This window comes from Phyllostomus discolor, chromosome 11 (genome assembly GCF_004126475.2).
Source record: "Phyllostomus discolor isolate MPI-MPIP mPhyDis1 chromosome 11, mPhyDis1.pri.v3, whole genome shotgun sequence".
Classification (NCBI taxonomy): Eukaryota; Metazoa; Chordata; class Mammalia; order Chiroptera; family Phyllostomidae; genus Phyllostomus; species Phyllostomus discolor.
In genome coordinates, this window is record NC_040913.2 from 84,597,691 (window position 1) to 84,623,354 (window position 25,664).

The 25,664-nt window shown below is 41.1% G+C and overlaps 1 protein-coding gene across 1 annotated transcript; it reads right to left on the minus strand.

Annotated features, from left to right (window-relative positions):
* Nucleotides 1–4,312: 4,312 nt before the first annotated feature.
* On the minus strand, nt 4,313–17,997 carry ZFP42 (ZFP42 zinc finger protein). The gene is made up of 2 exons (XM_028526313.2): nt 16,774–17,997; nt 4,313–4,323 (listed from the first exon to the last, which is right to left on the minus strand). The coding sequence occupies exon 1, from the start codon at nt 17,995–17,997 to the stop codon at nt 16,864–16,866; it is 1,134 nt and encodes a 377-aa protein (XP_028382114.1). The 3' UTR covers nt 4,313–4,323; nt 16,774–16,863.
* Nucleotides 17,998–25,664: the final 7,667 nt, after the last annotated feature.

Genomic DNA, 25,664 nt, shown 5'->3' on the forward strand with positions numbered 1-25,664 from the left:
TTTTTGTTGAATATCTTCCATGGTTTTGCTTCATTTTTCCCTCCCCTCCCCTCCTCTCCCCTCCCCTCCCCTTCTTTCCTTTTCATGGCACCAGTTTGGGCCCTGGCTGGGCAGTTGCTGAAGCTGGGCCAGGCTGACTTCATTAGGAGCAATCAGAGCTCAGACTGATGTTCAGGATGGGAAGATGCAGTAGCTGGTCAAGCCCAGAGAACTTTTGTTTCCCCAAAACAAAGAACTTCAGGCCAAATAAATATTTCCTTCAGGAGGAAAAAAAAAAAACAAACAAACATCTGAGATCTCCTTTCAGTCAGTGTTTCTTGAGTGTCAACTTGAGAGAGAGGAGGTGATGATGTTGGTTGAGGGCTTACCCGTGTGCCAGCTTCTGTTCTAAACGTGTGTTAACTCATTTCATACTCCCAACAGCCCCATGAGGTGGGTGCCGGGCTAACCCCATTTTCCAAACGAGAGAAAGGAGGCTACGAGGGTTAAGAGACTTGCAGGGCTGCGTACAAGCCGAAGAACCATCAGACTCCAAGTCGGGGCTCTTGACCCCCGTACTGCTGCTGTGTGGGTTTTCCGGTGAGAGTGCAGGCCCCTGCTCCGCTTGAGAGCGTCTTTTGTCATTGGACGTATAGTTCTCCCTTCTTTCCTTTTCTATAGTTCATGTCCAAGCTAGTAGGAAATGTGTGACTCCTCCTTCAAAGGAAAGAATCTGACCACTCTCACCAGCAACTTCCTCCAGCTTCCCTCCAAGCTTCCTGATCATGGTGCTGCAAGGAGTTTAGGGACATGAGAACAGTTGTGTAATAACAGGAACCACAAAATAGAAGAGTTCCATCGGCCCCAAAACTCTTCTCAGATCCCTTCCAATTAATCTTCCCCCCACTGGTGCCACTACCTGTCCCCAAGTGTCCGGCCACCATGGATCTGCTTTCTGTCACTATAGGTTTGCCTTTCCAGAATCCACTTCATTTCAATAAAAGCATCCAATGTGTACCCTTTTGTGTACGGCTTCTTTCACTTAGCAAATGCTGTCGAGATTCATGTATTGTGTTATATGTAACTCATTGCTTTTGAGTGCTCAGAGATATTCTATTGTATAAATACGATTTGTTTATCTATTCGCCAGTTGATATTGTATAAATACGATTTGTTTATCTATTCGCCAGTTGATAGACATTTGGCTTGTTTTTAGTTCGGAACTATTTTGAATAAAGCTGCTATAAAGATTCCAATGCAAATCTTTGTGTGAACATGTTTCGTTTCAGTTGGTGGAATACCTACTAAACCAGTCTGCCAGGTCTTATACAAATGCATGGTAAAGTTTTTAAGAAATTGCCCAGTTTTCAAAGTATGCATAGTTGCATCATTTTCCACTTTCACTGGCAATTTTTAGATTGTTTCTGACTCTTGACAATGCTTAATATTGTAAGTCATTTTAAATTCAGCCATTGTAATAGGTGTGTAGTAAAATCTCATTATGATTTTAATTTGCATTTCCCCAATTACTAATGTTGTTGTGCATTTTTAAAATGTTTATTTGCCATTCACATAGTCTGTTCATTGGCTCATTATCTATCCAAATTTCTTGCCCAGTTTTTAATTATGTTGAATGCTATTTTATTATTGAATTACACAAATTCTTTATGTATTCTGGATTCAGGTCCTTTATCAGATCTATGTTTTGCATATATTTTCTCCCAATCTGTGGCTTGTCCTTTCGGATTTTGTATCTTTTGAATTTTGATGAAATGTAATTTTCAATTTTTTAGTGGCTTGTACTTTTGGTATCTTACTGAAAAAAATCTTTGTTATAAAATGATTGCTCCCAAAACAGATTCATAAAGTCGATAAAATTGAGATAAATATCCCAATAGGCTCTTCTGTAGAATTTGTAAAGCTGGTCCTAAACTACACATGTAAATGCAAAGGACATAGAACAGAAAAACAGTTTTGCATCAGAACAAAGTTGAAGGCCTTAGGTCGCTGGAAGTCCAGGTGTACTGTAAACCTAGACTATTGAAGACAGTGCTGCGTTTGTATAAGAATGACACAGAACTCAATGGAATACTGGAGTATAGAACATGAAGGGATTAGCCAAAGACCATACACATATAACCCCTATATACAGAGACGACAGTGTGGTGATGGCCAGAGGACAGGGGAAGCAGAGGCTGGTGGGACAAAAGAGGGGAAAATGGGGACACCTGTAATAGTATCAACAATAACAAGAAATAGAAAGAAGAAAGTAATGGAATAGAATACATTCTAAAAATAAGCTGACAGACACACACACACACACTCACGCACACAACTGATTTTTGACTGAAGTCCCAAGGTAAAGCAAAAAGATAATCTTTGTAACAAATACTGCTGAATAAGTAGATATCTGTAGGTTAAAAAAAATAGAAAAGAAAAAAGATACTCAGCTTTTAGCTACTAACACAAAAAGAGACGACCTCAGTGTGGGTCATAGACCCAATGTAAAAAAGAAAACTCTAAAACTTATAAAAGAAAACATAAGGAAAAAAACCCTTTGTGTTTGTAAGTTAAATCAAAGCAGGGGCTGGCAAGCTACTGCCTGCAGGACAACGTGACCCAATGCCTCCCTCTCCTAACATTTACAGAAGCACAGTCATGCTCATTCGCTTACGCACAGCCCGTGGCTTGCAAGTTAAGCTCAGAGGCTCAGTTTAGGAGTTGCAACAGAAGTCACTTTGGCCCTAAGATTTAAAATATTTATAGTCTGGCCCTTTACAGAAAAAGTTTGCTCACCCCTGGGCCAGAATATTTTAAAGGGAAGCACCAGGTTTATAACATTCTGAGACCATCTGAGTGCCTATCACATCTTACATGGTTCTCTGAGACCCCCCACTGGGGCCCCTCCCTGTGTATCTGCTGTACTCCTCTCCCCCACATCCCCCAGTTCATTGCCATCTCAGGGCTCCAAGGCCCACCTACGAGTTTACCCAAACTAGTAAGCCCCTCTTGTCTTAGGGCCTTTGCCCTGGATGTTTCATGCCTGGCTACTCTACAGGCACCCACTTGGCCCTTATCTGTTCGGGCCTCAGGTCAAATATCTTTGGAATGATGCCTGCATTTACCCTTTTTTTCCCTGTGTGCCTCGGGCCTGCCCACTCTCCATGACCAGTTTCAAGCCAGTTCTGCATTTTTCTGCCCCCACCTCCCTGCTCACGTCACATAGTACCTTCTAACGTCCATCTGAATTTACTTGTTTAGAAGCTGTTCCCCAACACCCACCGTTCCAGGAGGGAAGGGCCACAGGGTTGCTACGTGATAAGGCACTGAAGGGGACTCTTTGTGTCGGGCATGCTTCTTATGCATTTGAGCAGGTTTAGCCTTTACTGAGACATTTATCTAGTCCATAATGTCTGCTCTGAGGGAAAAGTGTGATCCCTACATATTATTAGGTGTAATCATAGCTCCCACTCAGTACATGTGTACTAAGGGATCAGGCACAGGTGGCCTGGAGCACAATAGATAGTACATTGGACGTTTAGGGATGAAAGGGTCAGGTTAGAGACCCACATTATCTCCATATTCCATCCTCACAATCACCCAGAGTCATAAACTGCGATCACAACACTACAGAAGAGGAAAGAGTGGCTCGAGATGCTGGGTAGTGTGCTCGGGTCACATAGTTCATTAAATCGCAAACAAAAGATTCAAATGGGATCCCTGGTTGGGTGATTTGCTGACAGTGACCAGTCCAGTTTGGTTTCTGACAGTTCAGGTACACTGACTTCTAGTCCACAGTCCACTGACACTGCTGGTGTCACAGGGTGGCCACCTGGGAGCCAGGCAGAGCCTGATGGGGCACACGGTTCTTGAAACATGTGCTGGCTCTCGCTTGTATCCAAGTATTTCCCCACAAATTACTAGTGCATGACACAGGAAAAACAGCAACTTTTCAGTCGAGAAGCATAGTGAACACTACCTTAACCAAGTGCTCAGAAATAATTTGGCCTTGGACAAACTGACATTAGGTACAGCTGGATATAATGCACAGTGAAGTCCATACCATCTCTATGGTTATATTTCTGCCAAAAATGTACAGCTTAAACCTAATCATAGGGAAACAATAAATGGGTGTGTACTCTTCAAAAATGTCAAGGTCAGCAGCACAAAGAAAAGCTAGGAAACTTTTCATTGTTAAGGGAGACTGAAGGCCATGACAGTGGTCATGGCTCTGGCTTGGGTCCTCAACCCAAGGAGGAATGGACATGGCAGCCAAGAAGTACATTCCTGGGAAAACGGACAGACTTTGAAAGAGATTTTGGATAATAGTTTTATCAAAGTTATCTTTGATCATCGTAATGGGTTTATGTAAGTAAATATTCTGTCTTTTTAATAATTAAGAATTTCTTATTCTTTTCTTGAGGTTTTATTTATTTATTTTTAAAGAGAGGGGAAGGGAGGGAAAAAGAGAGGGAGAGAAACATCAATGTGTGGTTGCCTTTCACGCGGCCCCTACTGGGGACCTGGCCCGCAACGCAAGCATGTGCCCTGAGTAGGCATCGAACCAGCGACCCTTTCGTTCACAGCCCATGCTCAATCTACAGGGCTACACCAGCCTGGGTGTAAGTAAATATTCTTGTTCTTAGAAATACCCACTGACATATCCAGGGATAAACTGATAAAATTTTTCTAACTTGTTTTCAAATGGTGAGAGAACAATGGCAATAAAGGACAGAGAAAATGACAGAGCAAAGATGACCAAATGTAAAGGGTATGTGGGAATTCCTAGTTCTAGTTTCGAGGCTCCTCCATGAGTTTTTCATTATATCAAAATAAAACATTATCCCAAAATGCCCTCTTTTGAAATAAACTTCATGTGCTATAGATATCCAAATCTAATAAGGGTCAGTGGTTCATTATACATTGGTTATCTTGGAAAAGTTAAAACCTCTATCAGTTAGTGAGTGATTAAAAAATGGCAACTTAGTGACCTCAAACAAAAACAATGTATGATTTTCTTTATGCTCCTAGTTCAGGGAGACGGAGTTCAGCTGGGCAGCTTTTCTGCCCCACACGCACAGAGTGGGGGCATCCCTTCTGGAGCGTTCAGCTGGAGGCTCGACTGTGGCGGTTCTACCACGGCCACCGTTCCCTGGGACTTTTCTTTGTTCAGCAGTTGTCCTGAGCTTCTCTGTAATTAGAAGCCGGCTCCAAGAGGGAGAAAAGTAGAGCTGCCAGTCCTCTAAAGCCTGGACTCAGAAGTCCTAAACGCGTCTCCCATGCAATTCTGTTCTTTGAAGCCAATCACAGCACGCCCCACTTTCAGGGGCAGAGGAAATGGAATCTACTCTTTTAAAAAGAAATTGATTTCAATAAGTGAGAGAAAGACAGAGATAGAGAGAGAGAGATTTGGTGTTCCATTTTTTATATACTCATTGGTTGATTCTTGTCCATGCCCTGCTTGGGATCGAACCTGCAACCTATGCATATTTGGGACGATGCTCTAACCAACTGAGTCCCCAGCCAGGGCCACAATCCACTCTTGACGTGAGGAGTAGCTTGTGCTCAAACAGGTGCCAAGAATTGTTGGCAGCCCTGTTGGATGGAGGGCTGTCTATCAAGAGCCAAAATAAACTCATTTAGATAGTTCTGAGTGTACTTATCTATGAGTAACTTAGAACGATTAGCATATGAAATAAATGTCAAAATAATTTAATTTTGAATAAAAGTGAACATAATGCATTGTGTATTGTATCCAGCACAATCATTTATAATCGTAGATTAGATGCGATTTATTATAAATTATTTTTTATTATAAAAATGTCAGATAGGGTGTTTTAGCTTGAGGCTCTCTCAGGGTTTAAACTAATTTGGTTCTTGTCAGGCACTAGGAGGCCATTTGTATAATGAACTTCCGAATAAAAGAGGAAAAGATGAAGCAGTGACCTCTGCCTCAGATTCTGTGGCATTGTCCTGGAACAACAGACTTGTGGCGAGGAATTCACTCAGTTTTCGTGCATTCATTCCAGTTTCCCTCAGAACCGACCTAACGAGAATCATCTGTATAATGAGTGCCTGTCACTGCTTCTCTCACAGGCGCGGCTGCACCTGATGAACGACACCCTGCTAAATTTCAGTCATCCGGTCACAGGACCTACTGAAACCTGTAATTTTTTAAAGCGTTCTGCTCTCTCAACTCGGAATCGCTGCACACAAGCTGGCTGAGAGCCTTTCAAAGAAAGGTGTCTGGGTTCCGGGCAGTGAGAGGACGGCAATTTCATGTCATTTAAATGTTCTATCGGCGATAAAGATTGCAGAATTCTCCTAAACGCCAAGGATGTCCATGGCATTTTCTTCTTCATCCTCGGAATCCTAACTTCTTTTGCACATTTTAATCTTTATTATTGAAAACTTAAAGCATACACAAAAATAGAAAAAAGAGTATAACATTTCCTATGTACCTATTACTGAGCATCAACAAGTATCAACATATGACAAATGAAATTTTGTCTCTACCCTTCACTCTTTCTGGGTTTTCTATAAAGCAAATTCCACTCATCATAATTTTATCTATAAAAGCATTAGTATGTATAATGAAAAACTAAAGGCTCTGAAATGATCACAACTACAACGTGATTTTTGCAGCTGGAATAATTAATAATTTCTAAATATCATGTGCTATCTAGTTAGCATTCAAATAGCTCTGGAAATTTCAGAAATATCTTCTTTAGAGTTGATGTGCTCAATTATCTACCCCCCCTCACCACTTCCCTAACTGATGATGATTTAGCTGGCTGCACCTTGTAGTGTTATTTTATATGGCCCTCTGGACCCATTTTTTTTTTGAGTGGCAGGGATGTGGGGATAATAATTAGACTGAAAGGCTGTGAATCATTCGGTAAACTAGGAGCTACTGGCAATAAGGGGACCAGAGGAACAAAATAGAAGGCAATGTGTCATTGTTTGTGTGAGTGTATGACAACACATGAGAATGATAATCTAAAATTAATCAGTCAAAAAGCCTCATATCAACATCGGTTACACTACAATATGCACCTCTGATTTCAAAAAGTTTAATAGTGGCATTTAGCAACCTTGTGATATTTTTGTCATCGATTCTACCATCTGTATGTTTCCACCATCTCTACAAATCCCTCGTCTCCATCCTACCTTCCAGTACGGTCCTTCGGCTGTGCCCTGGTTCCTTGCGAACACTTCTAAAGATTTGTGACAACCACCCAGAAAACTTGTCATGGCTCTTCTGTAAACAAAAACAAAACCAAAACTGGCTAGCCTTTTAAACTTTTAATTTATTTCTTTATACCTCATTTGAATCTGAATGAAATTTTGTTTCCTATAGAACTAACCAAAGTAAGAATTCTTGTGTTTAAACTATATTAGACTCATTGAATGTGTAGGTTTTTACCTTGAAGATCCTGGAATGATCATTGTGTTTTCTGTTTTTGGAATAAAACTGTCACTTTAGGATAGATTTTTATATATGCCACATTCAAGCTGTTTGACATCTTTATTTGAGTGAAGTCTATGAAGAAAATCCAGCCTCATACAGATAGGTGTTGGAAAAGGGAAGAGAATTTTAACATGCATTTTAGATAATAGTAGATATTCTTTGAACCTACACCAAACCTCTACAGGTTTAGTTTTTTAAGAAAACATTTTTTAGTTATAGTTCACATACAATTAAATATAGGAGTAGGTTTTTAAAGATTATCTGTGTCATGGAATCTAAAACTGTGGCACTAAACTTCATCCACCTTATACTTTGAAAAGGTCTTTTTCTCACACACAGTTTTGTAATATGATGGACTGGCCATTTGAAAAATATTGGCTCACCGAGTTCTACTAATCTTCCAAATGTTGACACATTTCATTAGACGATATAAAACTGAACTTTATGAATAGCACCATGGATCTCATCAGAAATTGAAGTGTGGGCACACTGTCAATTTCACAGGGATGGATACAAATTTTCCAAAACTCTAATTTTCTCATGAAATCCCAAATTTTATCATTGACGAAAAACATTCAGTTGTTTCCCTTGCTGTGGCAGGCTGACGGCATTCGTATTTGAGATGATGTCCATCCTATATACCCAGTTCTGAATGCCCATCGCTCGTCTCTCAAGTTGTTTTCTTCAAGCGAAATTTACGTTCCGTAAGAACGCCGGCTGATGCGGCTTTCAAGTTAACTGCTTGCATGGATGTGTTCCCTCCGACCGCCGCGGTCCTTCAGTGCACGTCGGCAATGCTTTATGACACCTCATTTCATCAGACAGGGCAGTAAAACGTGCGCGGGAGGGTGGAGACTTAGGAACATTGATTACTGTGACTGCTCCATCAAGGCGTTTGGAAATCAAATGGACGCTTGTTTTCTTTGATGCATGGCAGAGAGGCAGGTGCATGTACTGACTGCTGGTGCCGTCGGAGGCCACGGTCTTGCTGTGTTCCTTGGCGCAGCCTAACGCGCGGTGGCTTTTGCCTCAGGAGTGTAAAAACCCTCGCCAGCTTTCGTGAGTGCTTTGGAGAGAGGTAAAACAGAAAGGGAGAGCAGGAGTCCAGGCGGAGGACGTGGGCCTGCGTGTTCATTTCAAACAGGGTCATCAGAAAAGATTGCCTTTCACGAGAAGATTCCGTCTCAGCCAAGACTTGAAGGTTATGGAGTGAAACGGGCGGATATTGGGTGAATCTTTGGAGGAGTCTCCCAGGTAGAAGTAATGGGCAACAGCCAAGTGCAAAGCCCCTGGGGTGGGAACGTACCTGTAAGTTCAATGTGGAATAAGGTCAGTGGCAGGAGGAGCCTGGCAGTACAAGATTAGGTAAGAAGATCGTCGGCGGAGGGAGATTTGGGGTGGGCAGGAATGGCCACGCTGAGTCTGGGCCACATATGAGACATGTAAGTGGCGATGACGAGCAGGCCACACAGATTTGAGGAAGTGTATCATCCACGGAGGACGTGTAAAGGCCCGAAGCTGGGTGAGACCCCCGAAGGAGAGCAGAGAGAGAAGAGAATGTGCAAAGACCGAGTCCCGGGGCAGGAACTGGGCAAAGGAGACCAGGGGGGTCGGCTTGCAGGTCGCGACACGCACATCGAACAGAAGACTCCTATCCCTCTCTTAACAAATCTCTTCGGAGGAATTTCCTCTCTCACTTTGGAAAACTGAAAATATCTCTTAGAATTCACCATATACGCAGCCACAGAATGAACAACCCACTTTTAATTGTTTACAGAATGAGCACATTGTCCTCCAAAAGACATAACAAGAATACTTGTTAGCAGCCCCATACTGGAAGCTTCTCAAATGCCATCAGCAGTAAAACTCGCTGTGAGAGAGAAGTAGAATGGCTCACCTGTTGGGTGAGGGTGGGTGATTTCTGGAAGGGCCAGGCAGGGTCCCAGTGCCTGGATGATTTATAGATTTTTTTCACTGAAGGCTCTGCATTAAAGAATTTGAGGAATGAATGAATAGTTCTTACTCTCACAATACCTGTTACTTCTTGTCATACGTGTCCTAGAATTGATCTTTTCAAAGTTCATGCTTTGAACGTATGGTCAGTTCCTGCCTACCTACTATAAGCACAGGGGATACAGAGGTAAACAGATTCTGTTTCTCTTTCTTCATGCAGTTACAGTCCATTTGCTTTGAGAAAAGAATATTATGGTTACCATTTCACACAGGCTTTCACCGAACCGGAATTCACTGAAACGCTCTCTGGGCCAATAGTTTTTTAAAACTTCCTTTCAACTGCTTTCTTGATCAGGAAGTCCCATTGTCCAGATAAAATTTTATACGTAACAATGTCCTTCTCTTCTCTAGAGGCTACGGATGTCCAATTTTCCAGTTTCTAAGATAAGATATTGAAATTTGACCGTATTTAAGCTCCGTTTAAGGAGGACATTTTATGGAGACCACATTTCACCTGGGCTTTTTCCTTAATGAGTGAGTGATTTACAAAAATGCATGCTCTACATTTTCTGCCTGTAAGACTCACATGCAACATTATCAGTTCTCCCTATTTCTTTCGGGAGGTCATTATCTACCCGCTGTCTTCAAATGTAAGAAGCATACACCCAATTAAATCCAGGGCTTCCCCTTTATTGTTCTGGATGAATAATTAACCTTTCTAAGTGCTGACATCAGGGAAGTTTGGGATCCCCCTTTCTTCCAAAAGAAAAATAAAATGACGAGTGGAGCTGATACTTCTTTAGGGTTTTCTTTTTAATCACTCTGAAAGACAGTTAAAATAATAAAGTACAAGTGTTAAAACACAGCATTGTCGATTCTGAAAACTATGTTGTATATTCTTCGGTGACAATGATTTTATTATTAGTGGGAGGGTCCCTAAAGCAATCATGTGCTCTGACACAATTGTTTAGGACAATCTGGTCGCCCATCTACTTCCGTTACTCACAGGGGAACATTATAAATCAACTTCTATGATCTTTGCAATTGAAACTTGCTGGATGCCAGCTGTGGTAATTTCTGTTAATTATCATCCTTTTAAACCTCATTCTTTCCGTAAGTAAGATGTGCACTTTATGACTTTTTTATAGTTTAAATCGTGCTGCTCGTCCTCCTACAGGTCTCCTACAAGCTTTCTGCCCAGGTTGATGTATAAGGTGACCTTGAAGCAAGGAGAGGCATTGGTCGACTTCCGTTTTAATAAATGGCTTGTCAGCTGTTTTACAACTAGGGTTATTTCTTTGAGTGGAACAATTTCTAGGCAGCAGGCCTTTAAGTTCTTAATTATTTAAAAAAATGTGGCTGAGCACTCTTGATTATATCTATCTTCTATATAGATATAATAGAGAAGCTGCTAGAGAGAAAACAGCTTTGATCTGTTTTGATTTTGATTTTAGATATTTTGATTTGGTCCTGAACTTGCTAGTCAATGAGGAGAGTGGGAAATGGAATAAAATAATTTTAATTTAACTTGTTAAATGCTATTTTCCCCTGTTTTGTATACTTATTATGCAACACAGAGTTAAATGATCTTAAGGAGTCCATATAATTTTGGAATGTGAGTTCTGCATTACTCTTAGCTTCCACAGATTTGATTAAGCTCACTTTTCACAAGGGAGTTTTTTTTTTCCCAATGTGCACAATTACCATTTCAAAATAATTCTCGTCTTAAGCGGAACTTATCTTCTAGCCTCTCCTTGTTTCTCTTCCTGTGTTCCCAGTTTCCATCTCTCTTGATGACATCACAAGCTGGCTGAAAACCCGAGGACCATTCTAGATGTTTCTTTGTCCCATGCATCACTGTGGTCTCAACATTTTACCTAAACATTTCCCTACTCTTCTTTCTTCCTTCATTTGCTGCCTTTTTCGGGGTTTCAATGTTCCTCACTCCTAAACTGGCCTGTCTTTCCCCAGCCTTCTCCCTTGCTTCCCATATGCTCGCCTCTGTGGGTCACACTGAATGTAGTATTTGATATGGATTGCAAATCCGAATTTATTGCTCTTCTGATTGAACTCATGTGTTTTTTTTAAAGAAAGAATGTTTCACCAAAATGGTTTCTTTCCACTGAAATTTCTAGTGCATTTATCTTTTATTTATGCTTTATAATTTGCCACGTTTCTTGTAAATGAACTCAGTTTTTACAATAAAAAGAGTAAGCAATGAAAAACACACACTACATCCCTGCCACTCTCCCATCAATGACTTCAGGGTCTGTATATGAAAAATCAAAGCTCCTAAGCTCAGTATGGAAGTCCCTTTAGCTCCAGGCCCCCAGCCGCTCCCCAGCCCATCGCCTGGCAGTTCATGCCCGGCAGTCACGCCCGCCTGTCCGGTGCTGTTCGCACCTCCCCACCTTTGCTCCTGCTTTCCTCTCACTGGAGGGTTGCTTTTGTGGCCTTAGCAAAACACCACAGACACGGTGGCTTGAACCATTGGAATCCTGCACATTTTCTCACAGTCTGGAGACTAGAAGTACAAGATCCATGTGCTAGCAGGTTTGGTTCATACCCAGGCCTCTCTCTTCTTGCAGACAGCTTGCAGTCTTCTCTCGAAGTTCTCACATGGTCTTTCTTCTACCACTTGCATCCCTTCACCTTTTTCACCCAGCCTCTTCCCTCCGACCCCCTCCCCTCTAACAGCTGTCAGTCTGTTGTCTACATCTGTGAGTCTGTTTGTATTTTGTTTGTTAGATTATTTGGTTCACTAGATTCCACAAAGAAGTGAAATCATATGGTATTTGTCTTTCTCTAACTGGCTTATTCTTTCCAGGTCCATCCACATGGTTTCGAGGGGTAAGACTTCTTTCTTTTTATGACCGCATAGTATTCCACTGTGTAAATACACCACAGCTTTTTTATCCACTCATCTACGGATTGGCCCTTGGGCTTCTTCCAAATCCTGGCTGTTGTAAATAAAGCTGCAGTGGTCATAGGGGTGCGTATATTCTTTCAAATCAGTGTTTTGGGTTGCTTCAGAAATATTCGCACATGTGGACTTTGTTTTAATCAGACATGTCTTCTCAACAGCTGTTTGCTTTCCTACTCCCCAATCCGCCTTCTACTCTGATTCCCAAGTGATTTTTCTAAGAAGTGAATTCAATCATGTTACTTCCTTAATCCCTTCGATGCTTGCATTATTGACTACAACATTCTAACTTTTTAAAATGATCTATCAGGCCTTCAGAATTTGTTCCTCACCCATCTCTGTGAGGCTGTCTCTCTAGTGTCCATCCCCACCCACATCTGAGATACATTTTAGTGGCTTCCTAGTTAAATACCCCATCTAGACACACCGAGGCTAGCTGCTCAGGAAGTAAGTGGATCCTCAGCCAGAAATCTAGACCAGATCTTAGCTGAAAACCAAAGAAATCACTGGAGCTTTTTCTCTTAGCTCTGGGTCCTGAAATAGTGATCTCTTAAACCTGTGACCTGAGAAAACAAGGTGTAGCATGTTGTCCTCTTGCCTTTAATAGGATCTTTAAACGTTCCAGCCTCATCTCATTTTTACTGCGAAGTAATAAAGAAAGAGCTATGTGCTCGTGCGTGGGTCAATGTTAAAGTGGAGTGTGACCCTTTAAGGACAGTGGTGGCAGCAGCAGTAATTAATGGCATTCCTTCCAGGGAGGTGACCTGGCTCAGGATGACAGCACCCGTTTGGCGAAGAGAAATTGTTCCTCCCAGGTGGAGATTCTTCCTCCACCGATCTTTACGGAGACTGAGTTTTAGTTTTATTAAAGGGAGCTGCAGTTTTTCTCAGTCCACAAATAGATCAGTCTCCGCTGGTCTAGGAAACCCACTCCCTCACTGCTGTGACTCTTACTGAAAATATTAGATCTAGTATATAAATTGCAAACTACGGTCAACAATTCCTTTTGAATTTAGGCATAAACTAGTTATGTGAAATCTGTATGTATGTATGTATATGTATGTATGTGTACAAACACTTATACAAATGTAAAGCAAAGACTAAATTCAAATAACAAGTGTGAAATGGGGCTTGTTATCCATTGCCACATAATGGCTGACACCAAATTTAAGTGGCTTAAAATAACCATTTTATGTTTTTTACTTTATTGAGGTGCAATTGAAAAAAATGTGAGATATTAAATGTATATGGTGATTTCATATACATACACATTTTAAGATTCCTCCCCTCTACTTATCTACCAGTATATCTATATCTCTATATATAAAACATTTGAGTTCTCTCTTAGCAAATTTCAATGTTTCAATAGAGTGTTATCAGCTATAGTCCCTATTTAAAAAACAATTATTTCGTTCATCGTTTTGTGGGTCAGCAATTAGGAAAGGGACCACCCAGGCTCTGTAATTCATCTGTCGTCACCTGGGTGACTGGGGCTGGTGACTAGTCCAAGATGGCGCTGTCACTCATGCCTGGCACCTCACTACTGTTTGATCTTGATCTCTTTGCCTCTTATCCCCCAGGGTCTCAGCATGTGGCTTGGGTTTTGCCTAGGATGGTGGCCTTAGGGTTGTCATAGTTCTTAAATGGCAGCTGGTTTCTAAGGGAGCAAGGCAGTAGCTGCCAGGCATCTCAAAAGCTTGGCCTGGAATAGGCTGAGCTATTGCAGCATCATTTACACCATCCCCTACTGACCAAAGCATTCACAGACCAGCAGAGACTGGCAGTGAAGGGAAACAGACCCCAAATCTCAATGGGAAAAGGAGCAAAGAATTTGCAGCCATCTTCAATCCACCCTAAGTGTAACACCTGTTAGGGGTATATACTTGGTAAAAAAAGATTTCTACCTACCCAAGCCACACATGCAAGCAGTAGTATGTCCAGTCCTCAGCAATTTACAAATGCACTGGTTGCCTTAGATAAGGATTAGGTGATATTAAATATACTGTGTGTAACTTTAATGTTTTGTATGTAATGGCCACAATAATTGAAATTCTCTAGTTTTATTATTCTTCCATGTGTACATGTGTATTTTATCACCAACATTTTGAATTGCAGGAAGCATGTACTATGCTTTTTATGACACACACCCAGATCTTAGGAGTATTAAAAAAGAGTTTATTAATGCCCAGGGAATCATTCCTGCTTACTTAATACTTTTGATTTACTAAAGTCACAAAAGTTATGTTGGCTTTTTTTTTTATAGATACAACTTTAACCACATGGTAAAGGGTGGCTTTGTACAGGTGTTTTCATATGTCTGGTCTGCTGACATCTAAGAAATTCAACCCCAAGGTCAGAGAGAAGCGGCAGAATACCTAATAAAAACCACATGTTAACCATTAATGTTCATTTACCAAATTCTACTTAAACTCTTGTACTCTCAAAGCTAATTTCATCCAATTGCCTTTTAATTATAGTCTTTTGCTCAGAGTTGCAAATATAATGGCTTTTTAATGTAACTTGCACTGTTCTGTGTCCAATGTAGGATGTAATCATGCAATTTATTCAGTCAGAGCTAGTGCATTTGGTAATTAAAACAAGCACACATGAATTTCCACACATGCATATTCGGTAGGAAAGTAATATATGACGAATGTGCTTTGGATAGAATTCCTTTGGGCTAAAATAGGATATAAATCCTATGTTTACCAAATTATGTTATGCCAATGTATGTTGTAAGGTAAAAATGCAAAAACCAGATAGGACTGTTTGGGAGACCTGTGCACTTATCACAGAATAAGATGAAAGAAACTACTGTGAGAATGTCAGGGGTTTGGCACATCTTGGAGACTCTCATCCATCCTGGTGCATATGCTTCCCAGTGCAGGCTGGTTGGTTCTGCATTTGCCAAGGTGAGCAGACCCTCAGTCCCCTGCCTCTCTTAGGGGAAGATAGGAATGACAAAAAAAAAAAGGTAGTGAGATTTAAGATCATTTTCACTAATAAAAATAAACAATTATAAGGTGATTCTAATTAGGGATTCAATTTATAATCACAAAAATAAGGCAATCCCTACATTAGAGCTTTAGGGTTTTTTTTTTTATCAGCTATTTCTGGATGGTCTGCTTTCCCCCTTTATTCAGATTAGTTAACCACCTTCTCTAAATTTCCTTCCACAGGGTATAAATACACTGGATTCTAATCCGTCCATCAAAAGCAGCTTTCCTCTCACTGTGCTGCTCTTTTCTTCCCTTACAGCCAAGCTTCCTTTAAGGATATCTGCACATTTCCTATTAAATAGAGGTACCACAATTTAGGCAATTTGTTCCCTTTTAGTGGACATTTACATTATGAATTTATTACTATTAAAAATAAGTTTCAGTTAACATCCTTAAACAAGTATCTTTGTACACAAGTGCAAATATTTCTATAGAATTAAATTCTAAAACTGAAATGAGTGGGTCTGCAAGAATGCAAGTTAAGGGTTGAACTGTGCGCCCCCCAGAATTCCTGATGAAACCCTAACTCTCAGTACCTCCAAATATATGAACTTACTTGGACCTGGGATCTCTATTGAGGTGGTCACGTTAAATAGGGTCATTGGGGCGAGCTCTAACCCAATGACTGGCACCCTTGCAAAAGCAAACCTGAGCGTGGGCAGACACAGCGCAGACGGAGGATGGTGTGAAGACACAAGGAGAACCATGCGAACACGAGCGCAGTCACCTACACACCCAGAAGAGAAGCCAGGAACAGATCCTTCAGAACCCTCAGAAGGAACCAATCCCACCAACACCTTGGCTTGGGACTTCTAGCTTCCAAAACAGAGACGATACCCTCCAAAATGCCTGTGATAGGGTATACCTTAACCAACCAGGTAGCTGGGTAACTCCTGTCTCCCACCTCACCGATACCAGACCATTGATCTTTGCCACTTTCAAAGACAAATTCAAACCAGGCATAGACAATTTGGGGGGTTTACTTCCTTTTATTTGAAAAGATCTGAAATGATTCCAATACATTGACACTCTCAAATAACCACTCAGATCCAAGTATATTATTTCAATAGTATGACATATGATTTAAAAAAAAGAAAATGATTAAAAAATGATTACAAATTACATTTAACTTTTACTGAAGTTTAACTACTGATTCGCTTATTGACAATCTATTGTGAAATTTTCATTCTCTACGATTAGCACATGCAGCATGAAGTCTATTCCTAAAAGGCAAAAGTGAAACAATTAGAAGTGACAAACTTGAAAATCAGTTAATTGCATTTTTACAATATGTGAAATCAGCCCCTTACCCAATAATCTAATTCCCAATATATTAAGAATTATGCTTTTGAAGAAAGTTCATTGGAAGCACACTATTATTCTGCACACAATATTATTTTTTTAACAATGCTCTTAAAATGGTATCACAAACTATAGGAAAATCTTACGCTAAAAAAAATATGCCTTATAGAGTTGCAACATTGATTCAAAAACATCTTTCCTGAAAACAATAATCAATGAGGCATATTTTTCCCTAATCACTCATTGGTTAAAATGCTTATCCCGTTTAAAGATAATTTTCCATCTGCTCCCTCACCACTTATCTTTGATTTGGTGTGAGTTAAGAGGTGATTTTTCAGGTTAGTTGACTGACTAAACCTCTTAAGACAGCCTTGAAAGGTGCACACATAGGTCTTCTCCCCAGTGTGGACGCGTACATGTGTGCGCAAATTGTAGGCCAGGGAAAAGCGTTTCCCGCACCCTTTAAAAGTGCACTGGAAAGGCCTCTCTCCGGTGTGAACCATAAAATGCCTCTTTAGTTTTGACTTCTCAGCAAATGCTTTCCCACACTCTGCACACACATGATTGCGGGGACCATGGACCAGGAGGACATGCTTTCTCAGGGAATCTCTGTTCTTCAGCAGTTTTGCACATTCACGATGAGGACAAACGATTTTTTCTGGAGCGTGGTTTCCTTCATTTTCTCTTGGCTTATTTTGAACAAATCCCATAAGCTGTTGAAGATCTTCATTAGTTTCCCACATGTTGCTAGTGTTGGGGATTTCTCCACGAGGATGCTTCTTGTCTGCCGCGGGCTCGGAATATTCAACAGATGATTTCTCTCCAACAACCTGTTGAGAAAATTCTTGTTTTGCCCCTTGTGTCATGCATGGCAAGGAATCTTCAGCAAGTGAGCTTGTTGTAGGAACCTGCTGAGGAACTGCTTGCTCTGGTCCATTTTTCCGGTACTTGAAGGACGTGAGAATCATGTCCTCTTCCTTGACAAGTTCAGCAAACTCACTTCTTATAACACACTCTATATAACAGTCAGAGGTGGGTTCCTCTTCAGCAGCCTGAGAGCTAGTCTCGGGGTCCCCATCTTCATCCCAACAGGACTGCATGACATTGGGAAGTTCCTGCAGGACTGGTTCCAGCTCATCCCCAGTGAGGTCTATTTCACCCGGGCCGCTTAGTCCACTTGCCTTTGCCTGTGTGTTCAGCTGATGCTCCATGTCGTCCTGCTGCTTCCTCCCTGAAGGTCTGCACCAGGATGCGACAACCACTTCCAGGTAGTAGTGGTCTGGGTGAATCTCCAGCAGGCACCTGCTTTGAGATAGTAACCCTGAGGTAAAATATACCCCAACATTAGAGCCGTTGTCAGAGGCATTCATTGGTTTCTTCTTTTATGTGTCCTGGACAGAGACAACCCACAACCTTGACAAATAGGGACAGCATTCTAACCAACTGAGCTACTGGACCAGGCCATTTACATGTTCTTTGACAAACTCCACGAGAGAGTACGAGAATGAGCTCTGATATAAGGCATGGGGTCATAGGCAGATCCTACCTGGGCACCCCCACATCTATCACTCAGCATTTACTGTTTAGTGGGCATTCATTATATTCTAGCTCTGCTCTAGGCTGCTCACGGGTTGAGCCATATCAGTAAGTAAACACACAAACATACTCATGGAGTATACATTCTCACAGGCATACAAAATAAGTATCTATGTCATCTGTTATATGGTAAAGTGCTATAGCATAAGCAAAGGAGCTGGTAGAAAAGTAGGAGTCTGCAATTTTGAATAGGTGTTCAAGGAAGTGGCAGTTGACTCAAAACTTGATAGAGGTAAGGGAGCAAGATATGCCTATTTTCTTATGTAACACTTTTGTGAAATTCACACTAAATGATACCTATCAAGTGTTTGGCACAGTTCATGGCACAGAGCAAATGCTGAATGTTTATGTGAGCTAGTGTTGTTCTATTAGCTTCTTCATTCTGCAAGTATGAGTGGGATCCTGCTACATGCCATGCACTCTTCAAGACCCAGGGTGTGGCAAATTTCTTTCTGCGAAGAGTCAGATTTAAGCTCTGTGGGCCCTAGGATGTGTGGCACAACTATCACCTCCGTGCAGAAGGTGGTGCAGAAGCAGCCGTAGATAATACACGAGGGATGATGAGCGAGACTGTGTTCCAATGAATCCACAGGCAGGGGATGGATTTGGCCCTGGGCTGGAGCTTACCTACCTCTGTTCCAGAAGATGGGGGTCAGGTGAGGAAGACATAAAGCACATGTATTTCCCTCTCTTACCTGTGCACGTCAAATTAAAGGCACAGAGCACTTTGAGACTGAATAGTTTTCTGCTACTTCCTTAAAAATGTAAAAGCAACATTATAAAAGTTACCACTTTTTGCTTTAATGTTACACTTGTGTGCCTTATAAAATCTTTTCATTTTATTGTCCTAACACCCTGCTGTAGGAAAAAAAGTTAAATGCTTTTTTAAAAAGGGGGAATATATGAAAGTAATGAGATAAATTAAGTAGCTACATTTTAAATACCATCTGAAGGTCCAATGGAAGATTCTAGATATGTTCAGTATCCATAAACAATGGATTAACAAATAAAAGTAAAATTAAAATTAAACTACCACCTGAGGCCCTGGTCAGGTAGCTCAGTTGGTTAGAGCTTTGTCTGCATCTGCCAAGGTTTTGGGGCTGATCTCAGGAGGGGGCACATACAGGAAGCCACTAATGAATGCATACAGAATTGGAACAACAAATCAATGTTTTTCTCTCTCTTTCTGACATTAACAAATTAAGAAAAAAATACCACGTGAAAAGATTATGCCATTTACTTTTTGGGGGAAAAAAACCAAAAACGTAGAATAAAAACAAAGCATTTTTTTCCAAATGCTAAGGGGAGAGTTTTAAATATCTTCATAAATATTTCTACATGCACATATATCATAGGAAAAGTATAATATAGAAATGTTTTATAAATAAATTATATACTTATATATAATGTATAAGTGTTTTATGTATACAAATTGCTAAGGGAAGCATTTTAAATTTCTTCTTAAACATAATATACAAATATTAAGAAGAAATTTGAAGTGTTTCTCTAGCAATTAAAAAGCATGCTTTGTTTTTATTCTATGTATTTTTTTTTCACCAAAAGCAAATGACACTATTCTTTTGAGGTGGAATTTGTATTCTTTTTAAAAATTTTTCAATAATGGCTGACATACAATATTATATTAGTCAGAGGTATAAAATGCAGTGATTAGACATTTATGTAACTTGCAAAGTGATCATTCCAATGAGTCTAGTACCCATCTGACATTGAGGTGGTGTTTTTAAATGCAGCTATTTAAAAATATTTTCAAGCTAGTTATATATAATGCATTATATATAATGTATAATGTGTATATATACACACACATATAATGAAAAATATGTAATCTTACACATGTTCTTATTTCTTTTGTCATTTAGAAAAGTGACATAAACCAGGGAGACTATGTCTGGGAATATTTGTGTAACAAAACTTTGTTCTCATAGATATTAAAAATAACTTTCAAAACATTTTGTATTAATGCACATAGCACCTTTGGAGCAAAATCACTAGAAATTGGTCTAAGTTGAGTAGAACAGAACACAAAATCCCCCTCCCCCAATTAGTCTATTTAAAATAACTATAATTTGATTTGATTGAAGTTTTTCTCTCCACATTATCTCTTGCCATCTCCAGCTCTATTTCACTTTCAGTAATAATTAACTCTATGTCCAATAAAGTGCCACGTTCTTCCTTCTCAATAAAAGTGCCACCCATCCTTACACCCCCTTCCCGTACCAGCACTCAATCCCTCTTTCACACACACACGCACACACACACACACACCTGTACTTACTTCCCATTCATACTTCAGGGCTCTGCTTAAACATCACTTCCTCAGGCGAGCTTCCCTTAACTCTTAGGCCCAATTAGGTCCCCCAGCTAAATGTTCCCCTAGACCCTTATTTTACACTGATTAAAGTCCCTGGGTACTGATTAGTTTAGGTCTGTTTACCTACCAGGCTGTCAATCTGTGAGAGCCAGGTCCTCTTCGGTCTCACTCACTTAGTACGTTTGTCTAAGGAAATGAATTGATGGATATGCATCAGTCATCATACTGGTGATATCTGATATAGCAATCTTATAAAATTAATTTATTAGACAGTTACTTGGGAGTTTAGACACACAATGTAGATGTTTCCAAATGTTGGCTATCAATGACGCTAAGGTATTATCTAGAAGGACATCACCTATGAGAGTATGGTTGAAGGGGAGGTTATTTTCCTGATGACTTTACCAGGGTCCACAGGTGGTCCTACCTTTCTCAGCTAGATTCTTGTTTATCATATCAGGCCACAACATGCGAGCTTGTGAGGATGGTGTATAAAATGGAAAAGGTAATTTATAATGGAAAAACTCCTGTTTATATGATAAGTATATTCTCTGATAGTGGAAATAACTACAAGGAAAATGTACTAGGTAAATATGGCACAAAGGAAAGAAAACCTGGGTATTTAGAGGGGAGGGGGATAGGGGACTGAGTGAACAAGGTGGAGGAATTAGCAAAAACAAAACAAAACAAACAAAACACCTCACAGACAGGCAGAAGTACAGTGATTACCAGAGGGAAAGGGGGGGATCAGTGGGAAGAGGTATGAAAGGGTGAAATGGGGGGATAAATGGTGACGGAAGGAGACTCAACTTGGGGTGGTGAACACGCAATACAATACACAGATGATGTGTTATAGAATTTTACTTCTGAAACCTATGGTTTTATTAACCAATATCCCCCTAGAAAATTCAATTAAAAACATCTAGTTGTTGATGGCATGAGATGAACCTGATTTCATATTTCTCGAACTGGGACAGACGTATTTACAAGGGCGTATTATTTATCTCTCTAGTCATTTAGGAACGTTTAGTACCCAACATTGTTCTATGTGTCCACCCCAGACCCGTGAGAAACATACAAAGTCACTGTGTTTGGTGGAGCTTTTATTCATGTGAGACATAAGTGTAAAGAAGAATCCGTTTGTAAGGGGTCAATAGCAAAACTATTTCAGATTGACAAAAATGCTAGGAAATGAAACCGATCAGCATATGAGGGGTTCCTGGCTGGTGTGGCTCAGTGGGTTGAGCCTACCCGCGAACAAAAAGGTCACGGGTCTGATTCCCAGTCTGGACACATGCCTGGGTTCTGGGCCAGGTGTCCAGTAGGGGGTGTAAGAGAGGCAACTGATCATGGTTTCTATGGTACAGCATGTTTCCGTCCCTCCCTTTTTCCTTCCTTTGCCCTCTCTCTAAAAATAAAAATATATATATGTATTTAAAAAATATGACACCTTCAGGAAGTCTTCAAAGGCCTCCACTGGAGGGCGTTTCAAAGCTGAGACCTGAAAAAGAGGAGAAGTGTTAGCCGTGGGAAGAAGAGGGAGAACCACGTTCCTTCCAGGCCGCACCTGGAGGCCTGGAGGGAGGCACCTAGGGACGCGTGGGGGGCGGGGGGGGGGGGGGGGGAGCGGCGTCGCCACTCCTGCGGGAAGGCAGAGGCGCTCTGAACCCCCGGGGGCCAGGGAGCCATTTGCATGGCTTTCCAAACCAATTACAGAGCTCCTTTCAAACAACCAGCAACAGCAGCAAAACAAACTCTGGTTTAGGTTAAAGATGAGAAGATTAGGGCTGCTGTTTTGGGAAGAGATCGCGGAAGGGAAGCCTGAAAGCAAAAAAAAAAAAAAAAAAAAGCACTTAGGCCACCCTTCCTCCAGGGAAGGTGCCCAGCCTTCCTCCCCTCCCAGACCTGCTTCTCCTAAGGTCTCAGGGTCCCCATGAGACCTGCAACCAGGCTAGCCTCCTGAACCTGTCTCCATGGCCCCCTCTCCTCTGTTCGTGAGCCAACAGCAGCCCTGCTGAGGCTCCCTCCCACTGCATTTTTCTGTCTTAAGGCCTTCCTTGTTTCACTGTCCCCAGCTTTAATAGAAATTTTTTAATTTTTTTCAAAAAAAAAAATAGACAAAACCCCCAAATAAATAAATAAAACTTCCTGGCTATTTAGCAAGCTAGGAAATGAGTTGGGGGCCAGAGAGGTAGAGGAAATGAAGCTAGAACCTCCTGACTTGGCCGGCGGACTGAATCGGTGGGGGGGGGGGGGGGGGGGTAGGGAAAGGAGTCAAGCCCGAGTGGCCCCAGGCTGCTCTGCTGGAGTAATGGAGGGGATGGTGGCACCATTGCAGAGATAAGAGAAGAATAGAAGAGAGGTCTACTCTCTTTATAACAAATCACATAAAACATTTTGATATCGAACAGACCTACCCGCATATCGTATTCATCGCATTTATACGATTTTTTAAAACAAAATAGAAAATGCAACCCACAGGAAATTTCAACTAGGCATCTGTTTTCTGGAAAGAGTATTCATTTGCCTCCTTTATCTGTTTTAAAAGTTTGAGCGCGGTGGCTCAAGACCACCTAGGTCAACGCAGTCTACACACTAGAAGTTGGCTGGCCAAGGCCACTCCCCACCTGGTTCTGGTGCGAAAAGCCCTTTTTATCCGTGGTTTTCCAAACCTTTTACCTGGGACCCACGGTTACAAACACCTCTTAACCAGGGAACTCAATCACGCCTTCCCGAGTAGCTGAACGAAGCCGAGTTCCGCAGGTAAGACTTACCCCTCGAAACCACCAGGAGCCATTCTTTTTCCTAGTCCGCTGCCTTTTCGAAGGAAAATGACGACGTGCACTCCCAAAGGCTTTTAAAATCATCCCTGCTTAGCATTCATCCAGTTAGACCCACCTCCTTTTGATGGACATATTCTAATCAGGCTGCACCTACCTTTCAACTTGGCCAGGATTAGATTCAAATTCCGAGGAACGTGGCTACGGATCTCTAAAAGGCAAGGGATCCGGTCGCCCTGGGAGTCGTGGTGGGCGTGGCCCTGCTCCAGGCCCGGGTTGGGGTTGGGTGTCCAGGACCTGGCTTGGCGTGGTCACCTCGCCCCGAGGGGGGCTGAGCGCGGAGGCTACGCCCCTGGCGTTACTGAGTCTCCGCCACGTGGACAAAAATCTTTGGTTCGCAGCCTCCTAGCGTTAGCACTGACTAGGTACTCAGTCAATGTCTCCTGAACAAAATGAATTTAGGTGTACTCAAATTTAAGTTGTTGCACAGAGCCATGAAGTGGAAGGAAATCAAGTGATGGAGGCGGTTTTTACTCCCTGGGAAGCAGAGGTTCCTGGATGGCAGACACCCCCCCCCCCCGCCCACACACACTTTCCCTGGGCGTTCTCTTATTCCTCCCCAACTCCCAGTTCCCTCCGTACACTGAGCCCGGTCGCAGAACAACTATTGAGGCTTTTTCTTTTTCAGACATTAACGTGACTGCTCATATCCCTAAAAGCAACACAACCCGCTTTGAAAGCAGCGGTCAGTCAGCGCTCACCGTTGGTTATGGTCTAGTAAAGTTTAATAGTTTGCATAAGTACATAGACTATTAAAACAAAAACCAAATCAATGTTTAAAAACCTCTTCAACGTTGACTGGACGCTTGCTTGCAGTTCACATATATAACCTGGGAGCAGTGTTCTCCACTTTTTTTTTTTTTTTGCTCTGTTTTAGAATAAATGCCAGTTGCTGGATTGGAAAGTAAAAGATGATTTCCAATGGAGGAAGCATCTATTTTTTAAATGTATTATTCCTTGATCTCTCCTGTAGGCATATTAGGTCTTCAACCATTTGAAGTCTGAGTCACATCAAGCTTCCTTAGCTCTTTATCTTAGAACATATTATTTGCATGTGAGTTTCTGAAGGCAGACATTGTAAAAAGTAACCTCTCCTGCTTGCTATGGTGCATTGCTGTGGTCCCTAGAAACTACTGCATGGAGCAGGTTTGCACCATCCATTTGTGTGTGCATGCGTGTGTGATAAAAATGTTAATGTTTTGAGTTTCAATAAGCCAAGGAATCCTGGGTATAGCATTCATGACTGTATATGTATGTATATGACTATATAGTCATATATATATAAATGCACATATAGTCATCATTTATATATGATATATATCATTTATATATATGATTTGTGTTACACACTTATCTAGTTTATATATAGAGAGAGAAGGGGGAGGCATAACTGAGGCCAAAGGTCACTTCTTTCATTTAATCCTTTCGTGTACCTCCCCAGATCACGCCCCGTGGTTATCACTCACTTACCCTGAGAGACAATGTGGGAATCATCTAGAAATTAATCTGTAATCCCTGTCCCCCCTATTGATTCAGTTGGGTGACCAGGTTTGTGTTAGTGTGACTGTCTGGAAACTGGAGACAACATCTTTAGAAAATGTAAATTTACATAATTTACATAAATTATGTAAACCTCTTACATAAATTATTCTGCTCCCACTTAGTTTGAGTTTTCCTCCCCACAGTCCTGGACAAGTAAACCAGAAGTTAGGAGCTCATCTATTCTCATATAAACCCAAATCAAAGGAAATTGAATTTCTCCAAAACGATCTACAGAACCATTTAAACCATGAAATAAAAGCCATCTGCCTTCCGAAATGGACACAGAGAGTGATTTTTTGGATTGCTGGAATTTTAGTCATAGTAATTCATTTATGAATAACATCATAGTCAGTTTTTAAGCATTGTATTTGGACAATTTATTTCAGTGTTACCAGACAACATATTTCTCTAAAAGCTTTCAAAGCCAAAGCTATACATATACTCCAATTCATTCTACACAGACTCTCTGCCCCAGACAGGCCACGCTTCCAGGCCCTATACCTAGGCCTCCTGGAGTTTGCAGGCTGAAGGTGCCAGGCTAGAACTAGGATGAATGCAGAAACTCACCGGTTTCCCACAGCAAAATTTAGGGAGCACCCCCAAAAATCAGATTAATAGTATTTAATCTACTCAAAATTAATATGGTATTCCTTATTAAAAATTAAAATTAGAGCAAAAATTTATGACTGACAAAACATCAAATATTTAAATGCAGATAACCAAATAA

Bases quoted from the DNA above. Each gene is read 5' to 3' on its own strand.
- ZFP42 (XM_028526313.2), bottom strand. From the start codon at position 17,997: ATGAATGCCTCTGACAACGGCTCTAATGTTGGGGTATATTTTACCTCA.